Source organism: Neoarius graeffei, chromosome 2 (assembly GCF_027579695.1).
Source record: "Neoarius graeffei isolate fNeoGra1 chromosome 2, fNeoGra1.pri, whole genome shotgun sequence".
NCBI lineage: Eukaryota > Metazoa > Chordata > Actinopteri > Siluriformes > Ariidae > Neoarius > Neoarius graeffei.
The window spans coordinates 92460158-92487179 of NC_083570.1; the positions used below are offsets into that span (position 1 = coordinate 92460158).

At 42.5% G+C, this 27022-nt stretch overlaps 1 protein-coding gene across 1 annotated transcript; it reads left to right on the forward strand.

The window, feature by feature from the left end:
• On the forward strand, positions 1 to 25807 carry nudt22 (nudix (nucleoside diphosphate linked moiety X)-type motif 22). Its single transcript, XM_060915205.1, has 6 exons — positions 1 to 505; positions 3648 to 4248; positions 10582 to 10695; positions 19246 to 19343; positions 25084 to 25177; positions 25309 to 25807. Exons 1-6 carry the CDS (start codon positions 420 to 422, stop codon positions 25411 to 25413), a joined length of 1098 nt encoding a protein of 365 aa, XP_060771188.1. The 5' UTR covers positions 1 to 419; the 3' UTR covers positions 25414 to 25807.
• Positions 25808 to 27022: the final 1215 nt, after the last annotated feature.

Sequence of the window (27022 nt, forward strand, 5' to 3'; positions counted from 1 at the left end):
CAGTCAGGTGAAATCTTGGAGCTCGCGGCATATATTTTATTTCTGTATATATATATATACACACATATTTATAAAATGTGGTGTTTGCACTGCAAAGCAGTTTACCGTGGTTGTATTTAAATTAAATTCGAAAGCAGAAATATTCACAAAAAACTTTGGTCGGAGCCGTGTTTTTAAATTTGTGTTCTAACCGGAAGTGAGTGAAATAGAGAAAAGTTTGAACGACAGGAAGTTGTCCAGCTATAAACTTCTAAGATTAGCTCACAGTCTCAACAAATAACCGTGACTGGTTTGCTAGCGAAATGAACAAGTTTTGTATCACTGTGTGAACATTAAACATGATTAGTAACGTTAACTAGCTTGCTAGCTGCATCTACGGTCCTGCTTTCCTTCCTGAAGAAGGTGTAAAACATCCCAAAATGGACTCTGAGGTGTCTGTGATGCTTCACTGTGCTCCAGCTCAAGGCTTTGAAGAGCATCAAGTAGAAGTAGAGATATCAAGCAGGTACAGACATGACATCTGTGTTCAGAAGTTAAAAGACATCACGGATACATCATGTTCATTAGAGATGGGATTTATGGCTCTTTGATGGGATCCGCATCTTTGTGATCCGTTCTTTGAAAAGAGCCGTTCAAAAGACTGGCTCATTTGGCTCTTTTTAAATATTTATTCAGTTTTAAGAAGACAGCGTCTAAAGAAGCCAGATCCCTCTGCTTAGACAGTGACATCAATATTTCTGGACATACCTTTTATATAAAGCAACCTAGACTTACATTATTGTAACCCCTAAACGCTCATAAATAACCATTCAAAAACAATGAGGGCTTCAATGAATGTCCATGCAGAACGGCTTTTCTGTAAAAAAAAAAAAAAACCACTCAAGAACATAGTTATCAAGAACGCAAGAATATTTTATAGAAAAACACTTCATTCATCTCATCTTATCTCATTATCTCTAGCCGCTTTATCCTTCTACAGGGTTGCAGGCAAGCTGGAGCCTATCCCAGCTGACTACGGGCGAAAGGCGGGGTACACCCTGGACAAGTCGCCAGGTCATCACAGGGCTGACACATAGACACAGACAACCATTCACACTCACACCTACGGTCAATTAAGGCTACGTTTACATTAGACCGTATCTGTCTCGTTTTCTTCGCGGATGCACTGTCCGTTTACATTAAACCGCCGGGAAACGGGAATCCGCCAGCGTCCACGTATTCAATCCAGATCGTGTCTGGTCCGGTGCTGTGTAAACATTGAGGATACGCGGATACGCTGTGCTGAGCTCTAGCTGGCGTCGTCATTGGACAACGTCACTGTGACATCCACCTTCCTGATTCGCTGGCGTTGGTCATGTGACGTGACTGCTGAAAAACGGCGCGGACTTCCGCCTTGTATCACCTTTCATTAAAGAGTATAAAAGTATGAAAATACTGCAAATACTGATGCAAATACTGCCCATTGTGTAGTTATGATTGTCTTTAGGCTTGCCATCCTTCCACTTGCAAGTGGTAAGTGATATGCACTGGGATCACACACACAGTGGCTCAGTCCCGAATCACTGCTCGTGCACTTCACTCACGCGCTGTGTGAGCTGCGCAGGGCCGGAGTGCGCACCCTCCAGAGGGCACTCGCTGTTCAGGGCGGAGTGGTTTGGAGCGCAGGATGCCTGCGGAGCCGAGCGTATCCGTGTATTGGCGTTACTGTGTGCACGCAAATCGTGTATTGGTGTTGCTGTGTGCACACTAATCGTTTTAAAAATGTTAATCTGATGATCCGCTAATACGGTCTAATGTAAACATGGGCTTAGAGTCACCAGTTAACCTAACCTGCATGTCTTTGGACTGTGGGGGAAACCGGAGCACCCGGAGGAAACCCACGCGGACACGGGGAGAACATGCAACTCCTCACAGAAAGGCCCTCGCCGGCCACGGGGCTCGAACCCGGACCACCTTGCTGTGAGGCGACAGCGCTAACCACTACACCACCGTGCCGCCCTAGAAAAACACTTGTTTTACAAAAATATTTAAGTCTGAGATACAAAATAGATACAACTACAATAAATATAACACAAGAACTAGTTATCACACAAGAACATTTTAATAGAAAAAAACCAAACTTTCTATATTAAAAATATTGAAATTGTAACAAAAATAGATACAACTAAACAGTCAGATAAATAGATAGTTATAACAAGAACACAAGATTATTTTAATAGGAAAAAACAAACTATTAATGCAAAAATATATTATTATTAGAAAAATAGATACAACTAGACAAACAGATAAATAAATAAAATACACAAAAATAGAACAAACAAAATGACGATAGAATAAATTAAATGAACGTCCGTGCAAAGTAGTTTTCCCACAATATTATCATTAATATCACACAACAACATTATAAACTATATACAAAACAATTTGAACTATTAGGCAAACAGATAAAACTTGAATAAATAAAAGGCAAATGCTGTTTAGCCTACTTCTTGTCCTTGGGCAAATTTGCATTAAGGAACACAAGTTCTCGAACCTTTTTGGGCTTGAGGCGAATTCTCTCCAATTAACTACTCTGAAACAGAGCCACGCAGGTTTTTTTTTTCTTTCTGGAGAGCGCACGTGCAAGCAGCATGACCACAACGGGCTGCGCTCTGACGACCACCTCCCACTCCCCGATGTCACATTGGTGCCTATTTGTCTGATAGCTACATTTGCATATCAGACAAATAGGCACCACTGTGCCCTCACCGTAACCTTTCCCTAACTCAGGTGGGGTTTACATTAGACCGTATCAGCGGATCATCAGATTAACGTTTTTAAAACGATTAGTGTGCACACAGCAACGCCAATACACGATTCACGTGCACACAGCAATGCCAATACACGGATACGCTCGGCTCCGCAGGCATCCTGCGCTCCAAATCACTCCGCCCTGAACAGCGAGTGCCCTCTGGAGGGTGCGCACTCCGGCCCTGCGCAGCTCACAGAGCGTGCGAGTGTAGTGCACGAGCAGTGATTCGGGACTGAGCCGCTGTGCGCAAGTCACTTACCACTTGCAAGTGGAAGGATGGCAAGCCTAAAGACAATCATAACTACACAATGGGCAGTATTTGCATCAGTATTTGCAGTATTTTCATACTTTTATACTCTTTAATGAAAGGTGATACAAGGCGGAAGTCCGTGCCGTTTTTCAGCAGTCGCGTCACATGACCAACACCAGCAAATCAGGAAGGTGGATGTCACAGTGACGTTGTCCAATGACGACGCCAGCTAGAGCTCAGCACAGCGTATCCGCGTATTCTCAATGTTTACACAGCACCGGATCAGACACGATCTGGATTGAATACGTGGACCCTGGCGGATTCCCGTTTCCAGGCGTTTTAATGTAAATGAACAGTGCATCCGCGAAGAAAACGAGACAGATACGGTCTAATGTAAACTTGGCCTCAGTGAAGGGAGGAGGAGTAAAGGAGGAGCTTTTTCATCTGAAACACAGTACAGAAAAAGAACGACAGAAAGAACGGCTCCCCCAGCTCGAGACTCGGTTCTCATCGTTCATGCCTAGGAGCCGTTCAAAAGAATCGGTTCGTTTGCGAACGTCACAACACTAATGTTCATGCTAGACTTCTTCTGTATGATCTGTGTAGGTTCAACCGCAGAAGCGTTCCTGAGGTCGAGAACCACATCGAGGCCGTGTGGAACGAGCGGGTGACCAAAGCGCCGTGGCTTTTCAATGGGGCGAAATTCAGGCTTCACTCAGCGGAACTCTGCACAACACCTCCTCAGAGCTCGGCAGACTTCTACGACACTGTCGCACAAACCCAAAACTCCAAAACAGCCGAGGGTGGAAACTATTCACCTCTAAATCATATTTTGTGTGGTGAAGGAGACCGTGCCTGTCTGACAGGAATGCATAGTTCGTCAGCAAAAATCGAGAAGAGTAGGTGCTGTCGAGAACCCCAGAAAGATGCAAGATCCTCAGAAGCAAATGGAGTGATCCTTCGATTACAGCTGGGTTTGACGTGTTATAAAGACTTCCTAGGGACCAACTGGTCACAAAATGCTGTGAACCTTCAGCAGCGAGGACGGCTGGAGGTGGGAGATCCTCAGGCTCTGCTGGCGCAGCCTCTCGGCGTCGGTGCGGTCCTGCTAACCTCAGACGGACAGGTGGTGATGCTGAGAAGGAGTCAGAGAGTTGCAGAGGCAGCAGGGCTCTTAGATATACCCGGTGGGCATCCTGAGCCTAAGGTGATGTCAGGAATGTAATAAAACAGTAGATGTAAGGAATAGAACATGACATTTTTTGATAACGTAACTCCTCGGTCTTTTAGTCATAATTTGGAAAAGCTTGATGATCTTTGAGCCTATGGCCCAATCCCAATTCTAATTTCTACCCCTACCCCTCCGCCTTCCCCTTGGCCCTTCCCCTTGAAACTGAGCTACAAGGGATAGGGCTTGAAATTCAACCCTTACGTATTGGGATAGCCCTTCAACGATCGCATACGTCATCGCGTACCTCCGTCAGCGTTTACGTTAGCAAAACGCGACCAAATGCGTCATTGGCTGCGACCAGCCGCTACAGTCAGAGCCAGAAATCTCTGCTGGCAGGGTGTGATTTGTTAACTAACACCACTGAATGGGATATCTTTGGCGCTTCGTGCACCACATCCGACAGAATGAGGTGTCAGAACACTCATGTAAACAATAAAAGCGAGAATAACAGAACAAAACGTACGCAGTCAAGCAACTGAAAACAATACTCACTCCCAAAGCTTTTTAGCAGCAGCTTGGATTTCAGAAATCGCTGCTCATTCTCAGCTCGAAAGCGAATCAAGCGGCGTGTTTCCTCTGGATAACAACTTAAAACACGTAAATAATGTAGAAAATACATTTATGACAATCTTTCGCCGCGGGAACCGCCATCTTTCTGAAATCCGCATGAAATCTCGCTGAAATCCGCATGGCATTGTGGGAAATCACTCAAACCCCTTCGTTCGGAGTCAGCTCCAGGAAAATCTCCGTTTGGAGGGGTACAGAAGCCCTACCCCTTCCCCTACCCCTCCGCGTTAACTGGGATTGGGATACCCCTACCCCTTCACGTGAACGCGCAAAATGGAGGGGAAGGGCCAAGGGGTTGGTCCAAGGGGTGAAATGGGATTCGGCCTATAAAATACACTGATCAGCCATAACATTTTGGCCACTGACAGGTGAATAATATTGATTATCTCATTACAATGGCACCTGTCAAGGGGTGGGATAGATTGTATTAGGCAGCGAGAGAACAGTCAGTTCTTGAAGTTGATGTGTTGGAAGCAGGAAAAATGGGCAAGCGTAAGGATCTGAGCGGCTTCGACAAGTTGTAATAGCTAGATGACTGGGTTTGGGCATCTCGAAAATGGCACATCTTGTGAGGTGTTCAGTATGCAGTGGTTAGTACTGACCAAAAGTAATCCAAGGAAGGACAACCAGTGAACCAACGGCAGGGTCATGGTGTCAAAGGCTCACTGATTTGCGACTGTAGCACAAACTGCTGAAAAGTTAATGCCAACACCTTTCTGTTTTAGCCAGCGTTAACTTTTTCAGCAGTTTGTGCTACAGTAGCTCTTCTGTGGGATTGGAACATATGGGCTAGGCTTAGTGCCCCATGTGAATCAGTGAGCCTTTGACATCCATGACTCTGTCACAAAGATCACTGGTTGTCCTTCCTTGGATCACTTTTGGTAGGTACTAACAACTGCATACCGGGAACGTTGCACCGTTGGTGTGTATATATCGGATTTACAAATCCAGTTAACGAAACTCTCAAGTTGCACTTCTGGTATCGAATTTATAAATTCGATTTGGAAATATTTAGTATGCGTGCTGCATTTGAGCTGCAAAATAACGCCTGAAATACAATATTGATGATCCATAATAATACTAAAATTCATCTATATTATTTACCAGTTTAAGGTCGGTCTGTATCGTGAAATACCGTGACCGAGGTCTTGAAAATACTGACCGAGGCCTCTGGGCTGAGGTCAGTATTTTCAAGGCTGAGGTCATGGTATTTCATGATACGGACTGACCTTAAGCTGGTAAGTAATATGTATATTTTTTCTTTACCAAATTCTAACAGAAAATGAGAGCGCCCGAAACGGAAGCCATATTTAGTACAAACCTGCGACAAGCTCGTCAAAAACCTGTTTGACAAGCTATGTCAGCTCAGAATTTTCCGAAAAGAAAACTTGATCTAGATCACTTCCCTGAGCTAGGCGACAAAAACGTTGACACAAAATTGCTACTATGTTTGTTGTTGTTGTTGTGAATGAGCGAGTTGTCAAAGGTCCGTAACCGGGGTCCGGATCGCAGGGGCTTCAAAGTTTGGGAGAATAGCAGGGTACAAATAATTTACAGCAGGGTGCAAAATGGTAAAATGTCTGCCAGCGGCAGACATAATGCACGCAAAGCGTGCAGGGATAGATAGATAGATAGATAGATAGATAGATAGATAGATAGATAGATAGATAGATAGATAGATAGATATGCTAGTACGAATTTTTCATGGGGCGGGATGGTTTGGAACAGGCCATCTAAAATTGGGATAACATTTACCCGGGACGGGTATTTGAGGCGGGTCGTCTAGCTTAAGCTTGATTAGCGTTGTTACGCACGCCAGTGTTTCCCACAGAAATTTTGGAGACTATGGGGGAGGCGCGGGGGTTGTTTAAAATTGAGTGATATTATTACTGAAAAACTATTGATTAAAAAAACAGACACTGAGAAATGGTCCTATAAACAACTTTACCAATATAAAAGATTAGCAGGACTACAAAAATGCAGAAAAATGGGCTTTACTTATCCAAATGCACCTGTTGGTTCAAAAGTTAAAGTGCAGAGAACCTCACAGCACAACATGAAGTTACCTTCAAATATAATATAAATGCCTCAGCTTTCATGGAAGAAAAAAAACTATTAATACTAGTACTGTGTGCAGGCAGTCTCTCCTGAAGACTAAATTAAACAATAATTATACACTAATAAAATAAATGGCTCAGGCTTCATAGAAGAAAAAAACAATTTGAACAGAATCTCACAGTATGATGCTGAAGCTGCTAAACAATGGAAAATAAAATACCATTTTGGCAAAAACGTTGGCATCCATTAATTTCTTGTATTAAGTAAAAAAATATGTTGCCAGATACTGCTGATGTTTTACAGCCCAAAATATGTTCAAAACCCGCCAAAATGCACTTAAAACCGCCCAAATTGGGCGGGAAAACGCGCAATCTGGCAACACAGGCGGCAGTAATGGCTGCACTCGTGTCGAGGATGTAAACACAGTTGACGCGGCAACGGACATACATGACATAGTGGATGTAATTTACGTTCACAACTTTTTTTGCTGTCAGAAATATTTAATATTAAATTTTGTGACTCAACTGACAATAGCTGGCGATTTGCCGCCGGTGACCGGCTACTTTTGAGACTGCTGGGATCGTAGGATGCCGGACCGCTCGTGAGCCAATCAGAGCGCATGATTTGATGGAAACCAGACCGCGAAAAAAATATATATATTGTTTGTGATATTTTGAAGGACTTCCATTGTAGAGGTCTGCGCGGGACAGAATTTTCAGTCCCGCTCCCGCAAAGAATTATGATTTTCAGTCCCGCTCCCGCCCGTGCCTGCCATATTTTGTCCCACTCCCGCCCGCAAATCCCACATGATGCAGACGTTCGCGTTATTTCTCACGAAAGTTCTTGTCATTGGCTTGGGGAATTAAACATGCTGAGCTTAGCTGAGCTCTCCACTGACCGATCCTTCACCTAGCGCACGGAGCGAGGGTGCGTGTTGCCAGGCACCTCTTTCTAAAGCAGCGCTTACTTCTGAAGCACTGTGAGCTTCACTCGAGGAGCTCTGCTCTTCTACCATGATCGGAGATCTCAAACACGGAAGAGCGGAAAGGAATCGGAAACGTACGCGAGATTAGACCACATCCGCAAACTTAGGCATCTTAAAATGTTTTTATTAATGCTAAATAAAATATCCAGCACAAATTATATATGATAGACATAAATTAATAATTTATACATTTTATTTTAAACACGTTTTTAGTTAGCGGGACTGCAGCTCATCACCTCTCCCGCCCGCTCCCGCATTGTGCACTCCCCCTCCCGCCCGCGCCCGCAAAGAGCTTTCAAAATTTGTCCCGCGCCACACTGCTTTGCGTCGGGTCCCGCGGGAGTGCAGGGCTCTATTCTATTGTGATCCCACAAGCGATAATTAACCCTAACCCTAGATCTTATTATCCGTAGTTTCGGCATATACACAAAAATGGTGTTATAGGCGCACCCCACAAGATGTTCCATTTAGGTGATGCTCAGACCCAGTCGTCTATCCATCACAATTTGGCCCTTGTTAAAGTCACTCAGATCCTGACGCTTGCCCATTTTTCCTGCTTCCAACATATCAACTTCAAGAACTGACTGTGCTCTTGCTGCCTAATATATCCCACCCCTCGACAAGTGCCATTGTAACGAGATAATCAGTGTTATTCCTGTTACCTGTGAGTGATTTTAAATGTTATTGCTGATCGATGTATGTTTCATTATATGGACAGCAAAAGCTTTCAGGCTCTTCTTCTTTCTCCTATTACATCCAAGTCTACTAATCCATCTTATTGCTTCCAGCTCACTTTGATTGGACAGTGATTGCATTTCAGTGTTGCACGACTGCAACCCAACACACTGATGAAATTGTTACTATAGAAACAATAATGTATTGTTTTATCTACAAGTGCATTAATATAAACCTGTGATTTGTCTTCTAGCCAGAACTTGTTCTGGAAAATTAATCAACACCTTCAGACCAAGCAGATGCAAGAATTCAACAGCGCTGGTGTACAGTGGTGCTTTAAAATTTGTGAGCCCTTTAGAATTTTTTCTGCATAAATATGACCTGAAACATGATCAGATTTTCACCCAAGTCCTAAAAGTAGATAAAGAGAACCCAGTTAAACAAACGAGACAAAAATATTATACTTGGTCATTTATTTATTGAGGAAAATGATCCATTATTACATGTCTGTGAGTGGCAAAAGTATGTGAACCTTTGCTTTCAGTATCTGGTGTGACCCCCTTGTGCAGCAATAACTGCAACTAAACGTTTGCGGTAACTGTTGATCAGTCCTGCACACCGGCTTGGAGGAATTTTAGCCCATTCCTCCGTACAGAACAGCTTCAACTCTGGGATGTTGGTGGGTTTCCTCACATGAACTGCTCGCTTCAGGTCCTTCCACAACATTTCCATTGGATTAAGGCCAGGACTTTGACTTGGCCATTCCAAAACATTAACTTTATTCTTCTTTAACCATTCTTTGGTAGAATGACTTGTGTGCTGAGGGTCGTTGTCTTGCTGCATGACCCACCTTCTCTTGAGATTCAGTTCATGGGCAGATGTCCTGACATTTTCCTTTAGAATTTGCTGGTATAATTCAGAATTCATTGTTCCATCAATGATGGCAAGCCGTCCTGGCCCAGATGCAGCAAAACAGGCCCAAACCATGATACTACCACCACCATGTTTCACAGATGGGATAAGGTTCTTATGCTGGAATGCAGTGTTTTCCTTTCTCCAAACATAACGCTTCTCGTTTAAACCAAAAGTTCTATTTTGGTCTCATCCATCCACAAAATATTTTTCCAGTAGCCTTCTGGCTTGTCCATGTGATCTTGAGCAAATTACAGATGAGCAGCCATGTTCTTTTTGGAGAGCAGTGGCTTTCTCCTTGCAACCCTGCCATGCACACCATTGTTGTTCAGTGTTCTCCTGATGGTGGACTCATTAACATTAGTCAATGTGAGAGAGGCCTTCAGTTGCTTAGAAGTTACCCTGCGGTCCTTTGTGACCTCGCCGACTATTACACGCCTTGCTCTTGGAGTGATCTTTGTTGGTCGACCACTCCTAGGGAGGATAACAATGGTCTTGAATTTCCTCCATTTGTACACAATCTGTCTGACTGTGGATTGGTGGAGTCCAAACTCTTTAGAGATGGTTTTGTAACCTTTTCCAGCCTGATGAGCATCAACAACACTTTTTCTGAGGTCCTCAGAAATCTCCTTTGTTCGTGTCATGATTCACTTCCACAAACGTGTTGTGAAGATCAGACTTTGATAGATCCCTGTTCTTTAAATAAAACAGGGTGCCCACTCACACCTGATTGTCATCCCATTGATTGAAAACACCTGACTAATTTCACCTTCAAATTAACTGCTAATCCTAGAGGTTCACATACTTTTGCCACTCACAGATATGTAATATTGGATCATTTTCCTCAATAAATAAATGGCCAAGTATAATATTTTTGTCTCATTTGTTTAACTGGGTTCTCTTTATCTACTTTTAGGACTTGTGTGAAAATCTGATGATGTTTTAAGTCATATTTATGCAGAAATATAGAAAATTCTAAAGGGTTCACAAACTTTCAAGCACCACCGTATAATAGTCTTGAACACTTTACCTAAGTTATAATTTACAAACATGCCAGGATGTAGTTTGTAAATTCGCTGACGTGTCACGTGTTCGTTGATTGATTTCCTCAGGCTGTGTGTCAGGGGGTGAGCGAGGAGGACATCAGCACTGAGCTCATGCAGGGTTGTGAGAGAGCTGTCGTGGCCGAGATCTTCTCGTCTGTGTGTGTGGAGGTCAGGGATGAGGTGAGTGCTATTTACACAACTTAGTTTTGGAGAATGATTTGGATGCCTGAGACTGAGACAGGGTTTAGAGGCGGGTATCCGGTTATTTAGCACAAAAGTCTTGAAACGTGAGCAACTTCATAACTATGATCAGAAGTGACTGAAGTTATCACAAATTCAACTGATTGTCAATAATTATGCGTTTGCCAAATTAATTAAGTCACAGCAGTTATCTAAAATGTGAACAGCTTCATAAAATAATTGAAATAGCTGTACATAGTTTTCCTTTCTTTTGACCTTTTTTCTTTTTAAAAAAATTAAAATAAAGAACGAACAAAAAAAGCTTTTCTTTAAACTCTTATCTTGTAAATCTCTCTTGACTTTTCATTCTTTATCAAATTAGCAAATTGTAAATAATAAATATGATCTAATTTAAGCTTAGCACTTTTTTTTTTAAGATATTTTTTTGGGCTTTTTTCACCTTTACTGGATAGGACAGTGTAGAGACAGGAAATGAGCAGGAGAGATATGAGTAGCACGCTGTGTGAGCACAATCGCTATCAGGCGCGTTAAAATGTAAATAACTTTTCTAGAATTTCACCAAAACTCATTGAATTTTCAGCACTGTAAGAGAACTCCCTAAAGTATTATTCAGCAAAACCCCAGAATGATAGCACAAATCTAGAATTTTTAACAGAATTTTAGTTCTTAAAATTTAACGTAATTATGGACGTCACGCGTAACATTTACACCCGTGAAAAATCACTTTGAATGCTGTTTTGAAAGTTTTGATCAAATATTCTCTATAATAAAAAAAATCGCTTAAATATTATAAACACAGTCTTTTAATGTATCAAAAAATAATTTTGATAAAGCAAGGAAATTCGGAAGAAAATTTTTTTCTTTTGCTTGTTGTGTGCGTCACGCTACCAAAATCTAACTAACCCCTTCACGAACAATTCCAACTTTCATGGACTTGTAGCGCGAATAAACCTTTCAAAAAAAAATAATAATACTTCTCACCCAGTAAATTAGAATCCTGGTGATTTATATCATCATAGCTTCAGTAGATCTAGAGATTTAGTAAATCCCAAACGCTGTGAAACACGCCAGCCATCTATGGTGAGAAGTGCTGCTGTAGTTGAGAAACTCTCATTTATCCCGCTTCCAACTAACTCCGTGACCCATACCAAAGTAACAATGTCATGCTCATCACTTAAAGGAACAGTCCACCGTACTTCCATAATGAAATATGCTCTTATCTGAATTGAGACGAGCTGCTCCGTACCTCTCCGAGCTTTGCGCGACCTCCCAGTCAGTCAGACGCAGTCAGACGCGCTGTCACTCCTGTTAGCAATGTAGCTAGGCTCAGCATGGCCAATGGTATTTTTTGGGGCTGTAGTTAGATGCAACCAAACTCTTCCGCGTTTTTCCTGTTTACATAGGTTTATATGACCAGTGATATGAAACAAGTTCAGTTACACAAATTGAAACGTAGCGATTTTCTATGCTATGGAAAGTGCGCACTATAATGACAGGCGTACTAACACCTTCTGCGTGCTTCGACAGCTCATTGATACGGAGCTCAGATATCAATGCGCTGCCGAAGCGCGCAGAAGGTGTTAGTACACCTGTCATTATAGTGCGGACTTTCCATAGCACAGAAAATCGCTACGTTTCAATTTGTGTAACTGAACTTGTTTCATATCACTGGTCATATAAACCTATGTAAACAGGAAAAACGTGGAAGAGTTTGGTCGCATCTAACTACAGCCCCAAAAAATACCATTGGCCATGCTGAGCCTAGCTACATTGCTAACAGGAGTAACAGCGCGTCTGACTGCGTCTGACTGACTGGGAGGTCGCGCAAAGCTCGGAGAGGTACGGAGCAGCTCGTCTCAATTCAGATAAGAGCATATTTCATTATGGAAGTACGGTGGACTGTTCCTTTAAGGATGATTTATGCCAAGTTTCACAGAAAAATACAGCGAAATAAACTTGCTAGAAGCATTTTTTAAAATCCCAAACATTATGAAACATTTCTTGTAGGGTTTCAGGTTACAAATTTCGAGAATAGAGAAATTGCGGTGCAAAAGTTTGCCACTAAACTCGTGAAAATACTCCATCCTAGCGAGTTTCACAACCGAACTAGGCTACGTGACAGTCCGTGACCACCCAGGAATGTTCTAGAAGGTACGCTTCTAGGCACGTGCGATCGAGAAAGACGCCACGTGAAGGTAGTAAAGGTAGTATTTCCACTGTCTTATGATGTTTTTGCTTGTTTTAGCGTGATAAACAATGCATTATGGGTAATCATTAAAATGCTGATTTCAAGGTTAAAATGAGTAAAAACAACTAATTTATATAGATATTGTAAAAATTGTGCCCAATAGTTATTTCAGTACATAAAATCAAAACCTGAATTTTTACCCTATGTTACACCATTGTGCATCTATAGCATGCTACTCATCAGAGAGATGGGGAGGGATCGGGAAATGACCTCAGGCCGGAATCGAACCCAGGTCCCTGGATTTATGGTATGGCGCCTTATGCACCTGAGCCACGACGCCCCCAAGCTTAGCACTTTAATAAAGACAAAACAAACCTGGAAGTTGGCTGTAGCGGTGTACTGGGTCAGGGTACGTGCTGTGTTAAATAATTTGGAGGGAGGATTGGTGAATAACATACGGGCTACATCCAAGATGGCGGAGTCGGGAAATACAATCAGAATCTCGGCAACTTTCATAAAAAAAAAAAAATCCATCAAACATCTTTAAACATGATCAGTAAGTATTCTTGATAAAGATGAAGTGTTCTTGGATCTTGTGCTAAAGAACTCCTGCCCAGGTCAGACGGCAGGCTGCAACTAGTTTTTAACTACTTGCGTCTACCTGCGATGACAAAATCGCAGGTACACGCAAGACTGGTCTTGCGTCGACGCACGATGACGCGGATTGTTGCAGAAGGTCTTTAGTAGAGGCAGGTTGATGCAAGTGGATCACAATCTGTTCGCGTTTCAGCTGCGATTCGCTTCCAACCGGCGCAAATAGCAGGTTGACGCATGCAGAGGCAGGCGGTCGTGCAACGTTTGAGCAACTAATCGTCGGTTGAAAAAAAAGCATGCTCGCGTCCAGAAACGCAGCCCTGTGACAGTTCAGAAGTGTAAAAGTTCAAAGCGCTTCCGCGTCAGGAAAGCACCACGCTCACAGTCCCAATAAAAGATATCCACGGGAGAGCGAAAAACTCCACAGCGCTCAGCAAAGTGACAAAATAATCGAATACAAAAACCAGGGGGAAAAAAGGGGAAAAAAAAATATATCCTGAGGCGAAGACAATCCCGTGCTGAATGAATATCCGAGCTGTATAATATAGGCTTGTGGATGAGCTGATGAGAGACGGGTGTGCTGGCTGCAGCGTGGGGAAAGCTCACATCAGGACCTAGATGTTCCCGGCTGGCTCGTGACAAGATTCAGCTTAAAAACTCAGCGTCTTGCAATACGTCTGACCACACTGAAGGATTTGACGCAAAACGACCACGTCCACCTGACCGATCGCAGGTCGCAGCATGCGTCTTTCTGCCGTCTGACCTGGGCATTCAAGTTGTGCTAAGAGACTTTACAACTTGTGCTGAAAGACTTTTGTGTGAAATAACCGTAAACCTAGAGGTGTCCACAGGTTCGAGTGATCCAGTCTGCTGCTGCTGCAGTGATTCCTCTCTGCACCCATCCACATTCATTTCTAATCGGTTCTGTTTTGTCAAAAATGAACAAAGACGACTTTAAAAAGCAAAATAAAAATCCCACCATAGCAAGACAAAATTTACAGTTCTGTATTGTGATCGTGAAATAAGATTTTTCATCGAGTTCTAATGAATTATTTGAAATGTGCTTGTTTTATGCTGTGAGCTTCATATCTGACTGCCAACGTGAGATTGTTTTTGTTTTGTTTGTTCAGCAGGATGCCAATGATAATAGACACATTTAACAGGGTAATATACAGTGCCTTGCAAAAGTATTCACCCCCCGGTGTTTCTCCTGTTTTGTTGCATTACAAGCTGGAAGTAAAATGATTGTTGGAGTGTTGGCACCATTTGATTTACGCAACATGCCGACCACTTTAAAGGTGCACTTTTTTTTTTATTGTGACACAAACACTAAGATGAAAAAACAGAAATCTGGAGTGTGCATAAGTATTCACCCTCCCCCAAAGTCAATACTTTGTAGAGCCACCTTTTGCTGCAATTACAGCTGCAAGTCTATTGGAGTATGTCCCTAGTAGCTTAGCGCATCTAGCCACTGGGAATTTTGCCCATTCCTCAAGGCAAAACTGCTCCAACTCCTTCAAGTTAGATGGGTTGTGTTGGTGTACAGCAATCTTCAAGTTATGCCACAGATTCTCAATTGGATTGAGGTCTGGGCTTTGATTAGGCCATTCCAAGACATTTAAATGTTTCCCTTTAAACCATCCAGTGTAGCTTTAGCAGTATGTTTAGGGTCATTGTCTTGCTGGTCCCAGTCTCAAACCTCTGGCTGACTCAAACAGGTTTTCCTCCAGAATTGCCCTGTATTTAGTGCCATCCATCTTTCCTTCAGTCCTGACCAGCTTTCCTGTTCCTGCAGATGAAAAACATCCCCACAGCATGATGCTGCCACCACCATACTTCACTGTAGGAATGGTGTTCTCAGGATGTTGGGTTTGCGTCAGACATGGCATTTACCATGATGGCCAAAAGATCAATTTTTGTCTCATTTGACCAGAGAATCTTCTTCCATGTGTGTGGGGAGTCTGCCACATGCTGTTGGGCAAACTCGAGACATGATTTTTTTAATCAATGACTTTTTTTCTGGCCACTCTTCCATAAAGCCCCACTCTGTGGCGTGTACAGCTTAAAGCGGTCCTGTGGACAGATACTCCCATCTCCACTGTGGATCTTTACAGCTCTTTCAGTGTTATCTTTGGTGCATCTCTGATTAATGCCCTCCTTGCCCAGTCTGTGAGTTTTGGTGGGCGGCCTTCTCTTGTCAGGTTTGTAGTGGTGCCATATTCTTTCCATTTTGCTATAATGGATTTAATGGTGCTCTGTGGGATATTCAAAGTTTGGGATATTTTTTTATAACCCAACCCTGATCTATACTTCTCTACAACTTTGTCTCTGACCTGTTTGGAGGCTCCTTGGTTCTCATGTTGCTTGCTTAGTAGTGTTGCAGAGTCAGGGTCCTTCCAGAGCAGGTTAATTTATACAGACATCATGTGACAGATCATGTGACACTTTGATTGCACATAGGTGGATCTTAATCAACTAATTATGTGACTTATGAAGTGAATTGGTTGGACCAGCTCTTATTTAGGGGTTTCATATGAAAGGGGGTGAATACCTATGCACACTCCAGATTTCTGTTTTTTCATCTTAATTATTGTTTGTGTCACAATAAAACAACAATTTTCACCTTTAAAGTGGTCGGGCATGTTGTGTCAATCAAATGGTGCGAACCCTCCCAAAATCCAGGCAAGGCAATATAATGGTAGGGGAAACGCTGCAATCACCAAGTTTCCTCCCTTGAGATGCTTTGCCAGGCCTTTAATGCAGCCGCCTTCAGTTGCTGCTCATTTGTAGGTCTTGTTGCCTTCAGTTACGTCCTCAGAAAGTGAAAAGCATGCTCAGTTGCACTGAGGTCAGGTGACTGACAGCCATTTCAGAACATTCCATTTCTTTGCCTTAAGAAACTCTTGGGTTGCTTTCGCAGAATGTTTGTTTTAGATCATTGTCCATCTGTGAAGCACTGTCCTGTCAGTTTTGCAGCATTTGACTGAAACTGAGCAGAAAGTCCGTTTCAGCCTGCTACTTCTATCAACAATAATATCATGAAACAAATAAATAAACATACACACACACAGTGATGCAGTTCCACTGGCAGCCATACACACCCATGTCCACCCTGTTTGACAGATAATGTGGTATTGCTTTGGATCTTGAGCCCTTCCTTTCCTTCTCCATATTTTTCTCTTCCCATCATCTTCGTACAAGTTAATCCTGTAAGTTAACCTGTTCAAAGAATCTTGTTCCAGAACTGGGCAGGCTTTTTTAGATGTTTTCTAGAAAAGTCTATTCAGGCCTTTCTGTTCTTGAGTGCTCCCAGTGGTTTGCACCTTGAGGTAAATCCTCTGTATTTACGTTCATGAAGGTGTCTCTTGATTTGACAATGTTACTTCTTCCTCTTCGAGAGTGTTCTTGACTTGGCCATATGTGATGAAGGGGGTTTTATTCGCCAAGGAAGGAATTCGATTATCATCCACTTTAATTGTCTTCCATGGTCTTTGAGGCCTTTTGGTGTTGCTGAGCTTACCAGTACATTCCTTCTTCTTTCAGGAATGTATCAAATTGTTGACCTGGCTACTCTGAAAGTTTCTGCTGGTCTCCCCAGTCGATGATTTGCAACCATGTGATCAAAATGTGCGACGTCATGAGCGTCTGCCATGATGGTGGATATACAAAGCAACTAGGACAGCAGCCGCTGAAAGCGTGTCTGTAAACAATGCTGAATTTTCTCAGTATTACCACCATTTGAATGGTTGAGCAAAGATTCAATTCAAAGAGAAGATGGATACAGTATGTCTGGTTTTGACCTATATTATTGAAAAAAGTCAGACTTTTCTGAGAAGATGCTTCTACCGACCATTGAGCATCGACTGTCGCGTTCTATCCGGTTTGGCTGCCGAAGAATCAAGTCCAACCCTGGACGAAACTTAGCCCATGTTCTGAGTGGGTGCCCAGTCTGGATTGTTTCTATCGTATAATTTTGCTGGCGCTCCTAGAAGCGAAATGGTAATACATGTGTTAAAATTATAACAACGACCGAGTGAACCACGACAAGAGAACACTCATTTTATAGCAAAATTCTAGCAACACGAAATAAAATTCTTCCATGATATTATCGAGAAAGCTTTTGAGGGTGTTTTCACACTTGGTCCCTTTCAGCCATCTAACCGAACTCAGATCGATGACTCAGCATTTTTTTGCGCATATGTGAACACTCCAACCGTACCCAGACCCCTTTAAAGTGAACCGAACTGAGACCACCTCAGGAGGTGGTCTCAGTACGGTTCGCTAAAAATCAATGGTACGGTTCGCCTAATCTGCGCATTGTGAACAAAAAGCGCACCGGGTTCACTTCGCCTTTTTCACTGTAGTTTAACCTTCTTCGTTTGCCATAGTTGGTCACGTGACTGTAGCAGGGAAACTCAACTTCCTTTTGGAACTTACCACAGCCGCTGGAATACATTTATTTTCCTTAATCCGCACTATTTTGATCAAAGAATACAGCAGGGCAAGCATGGCAGCAGACATTTTGATTCAAGAGAAAATTACCCAGAATTCCATGCACTGGGGGTCTGAGGGCTCTAGAGGACCTGGTGTGAACAGAAAGAGGACTGAGGCCCCATCAAAGCTTAACTGGATCAGAAAGGGAACCCAGTCCTCTTTGTAATAAATTCACAGTGTGAACACAAAAAGAACTGAGTTCTTTTTCTGTTGGTCCACTTTTTGGTCCACTTAAAGAGGACTGAGTCTGGTTCCTTTAAAGGGGACCAGGTGTGAAAACACCCTGAATCTCAGCTGAGATAAAATGATTACTGCAAACACGAACTGTTTTGGTTTTAGTCCCTGTTAGATCAGCCCTGCCAATGTTGTTCAGCCGTGCTCATCTCCTCTCTGAGTTTCCTCGCCCTCTTTTCGAATCATGGACGGAATTCTAAAAAATCGGAACGTGCCCCGGTCACGAGTACTGTTGTGACCACAACCATATACAGCACAAAGATATGGCAGAGCTAAAAGAATGCTTAAAGCAGTGGAAAAACAAAGAGTTTTGTGCACACGTGAGTATGTTTTGTATGGAATGTCGCTTGACCCTGCATTTGTATATCCACCAACATGGCCGACATCCGGGTTTCTATTTTGCTTTGACGTCACTTGCAAGTCAAGGATAAGCCTTTCCCGTGCCCGCCTGCCTAATGATGGCCTCCTTCACTTGCATTGGCACCTGTTTGGACTGCATATTGAGAGTTCCCATGAACAGCTAGCAAATGTAAATTCAAAACTTGGAATCAACGGCGCACCTTAATTTATGAAATGAGGAAATGGGCCAAAACTGACGATGAAACTGCTCATCAGTCAATTGTTCAATTTATTTTTCAGCCTGTGAAAATGGAGGGACTGAAAAAAAAATGGCTGTAATTCCTAAATGATTTATGCAGTTTTTTGTTAAACCCCTTGAATTAAAGTTTAAAATGAATTGTATTAAGCCTGAATTAAAGTCTACACTTCAGTCACATCTTAATGGCTTGGAAGAATATCCATACACCTGTAATTTTTAAAACATTTCCTTAATATTCGTACTTGTTTCGAAATAAAATTCCACACCTTTCAAGGCTTGAACAAAAAAAATCTTAGGAAAGCTCATACCAGTATCTGTGTGACTTTACTTCTCTGTCTCAGGCCATTATGCCTTTTTGACCTGCATTACTTGATGAAGGAAAGGTTTGAAAGGATTTGTAACATAGATCACATTTCTGCAGGTAAATGTTCCACTCGGTTTTCTCAGCGCACCTGTTCTAATGGGAATAGCACTAAACCACACCAGCGCAGGACGACCCAGCGCAGAGTTTTTCATCAGGTAAAAACAAAACACCACCACACCCACAAACAACATGACAACCTGTACGGATCATTAAAGGGACAGTAAGGAATTCAGATGAACACAATTGTCCTCCATCAGCTAGGACATGTTTGATTAGAGCTATGAGGCTGAAGAAGCTAACAAAGAATTGCCGTCAAAAAAACAAACAAACATTCCCAATCGCATTTTGGATAACTTCATGTAGGCTTGCCAACAGGGTTTAAAAGTTGCTTACATTTGTATAAATCAGGGCTGGGATGATGCATCGATGCAATCGATGATGTACAGTGGTGCTTGAATGTTTGTGAGCCCTTTAGAATTTTCTATATTTCTGCATAAATATGACCTAAAATATCAGATTTTCTCACAAGTCCTAAAAGCAGATAAAGAGAACCCAGTTAAACAAATGAGACAAAAATATTATACTTGGTCATTTATTTATTGAGGAAAATGATCCAATATTACATATCTGTGAGTGGCAAAAGTATGTGAACCTTTGCTTTCAGTATCTGGTGTGACCCCCTTGTGCAGCAATAACTGCAACTAAACGTTTGTGGTAACTGTTGATCAGTGCTGCACACCGGCTTGGAGGAACTTTAGCCCATTCCTCCGTACAGAACAGCTTCAACTCTGGGATGTTGGTGGGTTTCCTCACATGAACTGCTCGCTTCAGGTCCTTCCACAACATTTCGATTGGATTAAGGACAGGACTTTGACTTGGCCATTCCAAAACATGAACTTTATTCTTCTTTAACCATTCTTTGGTAGAACGACTTGTGTGCTTAGGGTCATTGTTTTGCTGCATGACCCACCTTCTCTTGAGATTCAGTTCATGGACAGATGTCCTGACATTTTCCTTTAGAATTCGCTGGTATAATTCAGAATTCATTGTTCCATCAATGATGGCAAGCCGTCCTGGCCCAGATGCAGCAAAACAGGCCCAAACCATGATACTGCCACCACCATGTTTCACAGATGGGATAAGGTTCTTATGCTGGAATGCAGTGTTTTCCTTTCTCCAAACATAACGCTTCTCATTTATACCAAAAAGTTCTATTTTGGTCTCATCCGTCCACAAATCATTTTTCCAATAGCCTTCTGGCTTGTCCACGTGATCTTTAGCAAACTGCAGACGAGCAGCAATGTTCTTTTTGGAGAGCAGTGGCTCTCTCCTTGCAACCCTGCCATGCACACCATTGTTATTCAGTGTTCTCCTGATGGTAGACTCATGAACATTAAGATTAGCCAATGTGAGAGAGGCCTTCAGTTGCTTAGAAGTTACCCTGGGGTCCTCTGTGACCTCACCGACTATTACACGCCTTGCTCTTGGAGTGATCTTTGTTGGTCGACCACTCCTGGGGAGGGTAACAATGGTCTTGAATTTCCTCCATTTGTACACAATCTGTCTGACTGTGGATTGGTGGAGTCCAAACTCTTTAGAGATGGTTTTGTAACCTTTTCCAGCCTGATGAGCATCAACAACGCTTTTTCTGAGGTCCTCAGAAATCTCCTTTGTTCGTGCCATGATACACTTCCACAAACGTGTTGTGAAGATCAGACTTTGATAGATCCCTGTTCTTTAAATAAAACGGGGTGCCCACTCACACCTGATTGTCGTCCCATTGATTGAAAACACCTGACTCAATTTCACCACTAATCCTAGATGTTCACATACTTTTGCCACTCACAGATATGTAATATTGGATCATTTTCCTCAATAAATAAATGACCAAGTATAATATTTTTGTCTTATTTGTTTAACTGGGTTCTCTTTATCTACTTTTAGGACTTGTGTGAAAATCTGATGATGTTTTCAGTCATATTTATGCAGAAATACAGAAAATTCTAAAGGGTTCACAAACTTTCAAGCACCACTGTAAATTCATCAACGTGATGAACAACACGCTACAAAAAAGGCCCGCACGCGGTCCTCTAAAGTATGGGAATTTTTCACTCATGCCAACGTTGTCGTAGTCTGCAGACCCTGTAAAGTGCAGTTAGCGTACCACGCTAGCATGACAGTGATGCATGAACACACGAAGAGGAAACACCCTGGGGCTGTGAGTCGGGACGGCAGCAAAACACCGGAAGTTCTGTTCACTTTTTTGTCCCTTTCCCACTCAAGCATGTTGGATTGTCAACACGTGGAATGTGTTTCTAGTCGTAATGTGTTACGTTAGTCAGTTAATTGTATTGTTTTGTTTTCAATGTCCCCCCCCCCCCCCCCCCCCATCACTTCACGTTAAAAGTAATTTCCGCACCGCTACGAACTAACGTTAAAGTTAAGCGTTACTGTATCTAATGCTGTTAGGAGTTCCTCCATTGTAATACCTGTCTCTTCGATACACACAAATTGATTGGACACGCAGCCTGAGCGAAGGAGAAGGGGGAGAGAAAAGCGGTGTGAGAGAGATATTGGGAGTATATTACTTTGCACTAGTTTGTGATGTTAACTGTAGCTCAAATTGCAGGTTTTTTTTTTTTTTTTTACCGTGAAATGATTTTATTTTTGTATTCCTCCTGAAAGTGACTTAAATTTCATTTGTTTTGTTGTTGGATTCACATATCTGGCTTCAGAGTATATTTGCCCTACTACTACTACATACGTTTTACGTGAAGTGATTTTAAAAAAAGCTCTTGCTTTTTTATTTTGGAGAGATTTTTTTTACTGTAAAATGGGGGGGATGATGGGGAGAGAAAAAGAAGGAGGGGGGATAGAGATTTTTGTGTATGGGCTTAGGTGTTAAACAGAGTCGATCCTGATTCAATGCACTAGTTTACCCGTTACTGTTAAAAGAAAATACGTTACTCTTTTTGCAGTTGCTCTGTTTACTAGAAGATGGTTAATTGTTTAAAAACTTAATCGTTTGGGACAGCCCTACTCTGTGTCCGAAACTGCTCACTCGTTCACTACTCCCTATATTGGGAATTACTATATGGAGGACTATATAGTGCGCTCATTGGTAAAATGAAAAAACGCTTTCGGACACGAATGTCACACTGGTATTTACATAATTTCTGTCGCACAGTTAAAACGTGCCAGATCAATCGGCTGGTGGGTTTTCAAAATGATAAGTACATATGTTACTTCCCAGCTGGGAGGTCCGTATGGTGAAATACCGTGACCGAGGTCTTGAAAGTACTGAGCGAGGCCCTCTGGGCCGAGGTCAGTATTCAAGGCCGAGGTCACGGTATTTCACCATACGGACCGACCTTAAGCTGGTAAATAATATATTAATTTTTTTCTTTACCAAATTCTAACAGAAAACGAGAGCGCCCGAAAGGGAAAACCGAGCCGAGCCACCATTTTGAATCCTCATTCACGGCTGTAATGCAAATTGCTTCCTCCTCGGTATACAAGTGCACTTCCATGGCAGGAAAAAACTACATTTTGTTGCCTATGTAGTCCCCTATTTATACAAAATTGAGTCATTCAGGATTCAGCCATGTTTTTGCTCGGCGTTAGCAACAGTTAGAGGTTTTTAGCTTTCTCCTGAAATGTTTTCTTTTATTTCTTCTTCCTCAGGGTAGTAAAACTCGCTTTTGCTGTGAACACTGTCGTTATCGCTATCCATGCTGTAAAATTAATGATATTCTCCTGAGAAATACTGGCAAAAATTTATAAGATTTTTGATAATCTTATAAATAAATCTTATAAAAAAAAGATAAATGTTGACAAAAAATGCTACTATGTTTGCTGTTGTTGTGAACGAGCGAGTCACCAGAGGTCTGTAACCGGGGTCTGTACCGTAGGATACGGACCCGCTCGCCAGCCAATCAGAGCGCAGGATTTGGACCGCGAAAAAAAAAAATGCATTTATTTTTTTCGCGGTCCGGTTTCCATCAAATCATGGCTCTGATTGGCTCGCGAGCGGTCCGGAATCCCATGATCCGGACCCCGGTTACGGACCTTTAGCGACTCACTCGTTCACAACAACATAGTAGCAATTTTTTGTCAGCATTTATTTTCGGATTTCACTATGAGTGTCGCTTAGGCTACGTTCACACTGCAGGCTGAAGTGACTCAAATCCGATCTTTTCGCCCATATGTGACCTGTATCCGATCTTTTATTGACAATATGAACGACACAGATCCGATTTTTTCAAATCCAACCCAGGCCGTTTGGATATGTGGTCCTAATTCTGATCCCTATCCGCTCTTTTCATATGCGACTTCAGTCTGAACCGCCAGGTCGCATTCATCCGACTTGCACGTCATCAACAAGCCACAAACGTCACTATTCTGCGCTGAAGTAGGCGGCGGGTCTCTCAAAAAAAGTTACAACAACATGGCGCATGACCACGGGCGCAGATAGAGGGTGGGATTCGTCCCACCCAGATTTAAATTCACCTCGTTCGGTCCCCCCCACTTATAGGGAGGAAAAAACGTCTATGCTGTCTTTCTTTGCATAAGGCAAACCTCACGGAAAAATCAAAAGACTAATTACCATTCGGTTTATTGAGGTGCACAGCAGTGTATACATAGTTGCAACAACTCACATAAAACAAAAAGACTGATATTCGGTTGGTTGAGCTGCGCAGACTGCACAGGTTGCGAGCTCGAGCTTGGTTGCTATGGTAACCCACAACAAGTTTGACAGGCATATCGGGGTTGGGGTTGGTTTGCTGGCAGCTTTGTCCCCCCCAGTTTTTTGTCCCCCCCAGTTCAAAAACCGTATCTGCGCCCCTGCGCATGACATCAATGCGAGGGACGCTTCGGGCTGTGAAGGTTCTGAATCTTCTCAATGGAAGGACGCAGAGGTTAGGGAGCTGATTTCCATTTGGGGGGATACAGCTATTCAAGCTAGATTGGATGGGTCATACCGCAACCGGGCGGTTTTACTTCCGTAAACACTGGCCATGCTCACTGCGTGTGACGTCGTCGTATCCTGCAATGCGCATGCGGAACACTTTTAGGTCGCTTTTCGTTCATACTGAGGATCACATACAAGTCGCATATATTTGTTAATGTGAACGACCTCACAAAAAAAATTGGATTTCACAAAAAAATCGGAATTGAGCATTAAGCCTTGCAGTGTGAACGTAGCGTTAGATCAAGTTTTTTATTTTTGGAAAATTCCGAGCTGACGTAGCTTGTCAAACAGGCTTTTGACAAGCTTGTAGCAGGTTTGTTCTAAATATGTTTTCCCTTTTGGGCGCTCTCGTTTTCTGTTAGAATTTGGTAAAGAAAAAAATATATATTATTGACCAGCTTAAGGTCGGTCCGTTTCGTGAAATACCATGACCTTGGCCTTGAATACTGACCTCGGCCCAGAGGCCTCGCTCAGTACTTTCAAGACCTCAGTCATGGTGTTTCACGAAACAGACCGACCTTAAGCTGGTCAATAATATGTATTATTGTGATAAATCCATATTATACTGAGTGTATTTCCCACATTAATCAATACAAAGTAGCTGCATCTTTCAGTTCTTTTAAATCAAGGCTGAATACTTTCTTCTTTGCCGCTGCCTTTTATTAAATCAAATTTGAGACTTTTAATTTGGTTTCTTTCAGCGCGACCGCAATGCATGATGGTTGTACACTACTTTTCATGATGCACTGTGGGATACTTTGAGTGCACTATATAGGGTGCAAATAATCCTCACTAAGGTTTTGGACAGCACTACAGAATGGCTTCCTTACTATATAGTGAGTAGGGAGCAATTTCAGACAGCCCTAGCCTAAATAATATCGAATTCCTTTCTTGCTCCGATTTTTACATTTGTTTGCGGACAGGTGTTCTTTGACGATGGAGGCCGTGAAGGATTGTTATTGGCGTGGAGGCCCTGAAGCTCACGAGTCTACAGATATAGTGTTCCTGAGTAAATCGGTAAGGCAATACCATATACTGTACTGACTCCGTTCAATAATTAACCGAAAGCAAAACCAGGTTCCCTGCATTATTTACAAAGTGTTAAATGAAGCACGTTCACGATGATGAATTCTTTCTGCTGATTATAGGAGATGCTGCGGTTGGACATGGAGTCGCCCTTGTGGTCAGAACTTTGTCCGTCAGCCAAAGGAGCCGTCCTGCTGTACCAACAAGTGAGACCTGATCAGCCTTAGACACAACGATGGATGTGTTTTGGTTTGTAATGTTTGTAAAAGGTCTCCAAAGATACTGTAGATATCTCCGATTCACAACACGATGTAGAACTTTTGGAAGTTTCTCGTTTTCTGGCTCCTGTTTACATTTTTCAGACTGAAAGCGATATGTTTATAGCGATGGTTATTCACCTCTCAGGACGAAGAGCGCTCGAAAATGACAAACCGTTCCTTTAGTTTTACAATTATGAAAGTCCTGAGATCTGTATATTGTGTATAGATTTTTTTTAAATGCATATAATTTGTATTTTTAGAGCTTAATATTTCACATAAAATGTTTGAATCTATTTTAAAGATGTTACGTGACCAGTTTTAATGACAGTTTCACATGTGCTTTCATGGAAATCAATCAATAAACCGTATTTTGTTCAATAGATGTTATGTTCATTATGTCGTCTTATTAAATCAAGTCATTAGTTTTCTTTTGTTTCAGACGTGTAAAAGTTTTTTCCTTTACCTGACATGTTTCGACGGTGTAACTTCCGTCTTCATCAGAGGGTCACACGGATGTTGGTGTGTGACCTGCCTTTGTAATCAGCTGATGTTACGGAGGTGTGGCCTCCCTGTCAATATTGACAACCCAAAAACAGGAAAGCAAAGCAGTAGGTGACTCTACCATATGTCAGAGGAGTTACAGAACGAATCCAAAGAGCCATGAAAAAACAACATACAAACACCCGTGAAACCACACATCAAACTATTGGGCCTTTTCCACTACCCTTTTTCAGCTCACTTCAGCCCAACACGGCTCGCGTTTCGACTACCTCAGAGCAGCACGACTGAGCTCACTTCAGCCCTACTCAGCACCCAGAACTCGCACGGTTTTGGAGTAGGGCTGAAGTGAGCCCAACCGAGCCGAGTGAGGCTGGGGGCGTGAGCAGACACTCCCCTGTGCACTGATTGGTGAGGAGGAGTGTCCTCACACGCCCACACACGCCCCGCGAGCACGCTGGGATCTGTAAACACCGTAAACCCGGAAGAAGAAGAATTACGACAAAGATGATGATGATGATCAGAAAACTAGCACCAAGACCAGCAACACTAACGCCTCCATGTTTGTTTACTATCTGGGTCGTGAGACTACCGCTTAAAAGGTCACTGATGTCACTGTTTGCGCCGCCTAACGACATCACGTGACGTCCACCCACTTTCGCTAACTCCACCCAATGTGTCCACCCACTTCCAGCCAGCACGGTTCAGCGCGGTTGTAGTCGAAATGCAACTCCAACAGCCCCACTCAGCCGCGCTGGTAGTGGAAAAGCCCCATACGACAGCTACAGTTGTGTTCAAAAACATGAGTAAAGCTCAAAATCCTTATAATAGTTATTTCCATGGATGTACGACATGTGCTGGCTTCATCCTTAAATTAGGGCCACCTGACTGACATCTGTTTTTTCACAGAATGAATGATCTCAGTAATTAAACTCCACACTGCTATTATTTTGAACACGTCCCTTTCACTTAACTATTCGATTACACAGACTCAGGAGCATGCATATCATGAATGTTGGGTCTGTTGGTTTTCTATGACTCTACTACACCTACTGGTAAATTATTTGCCATGTAGTAA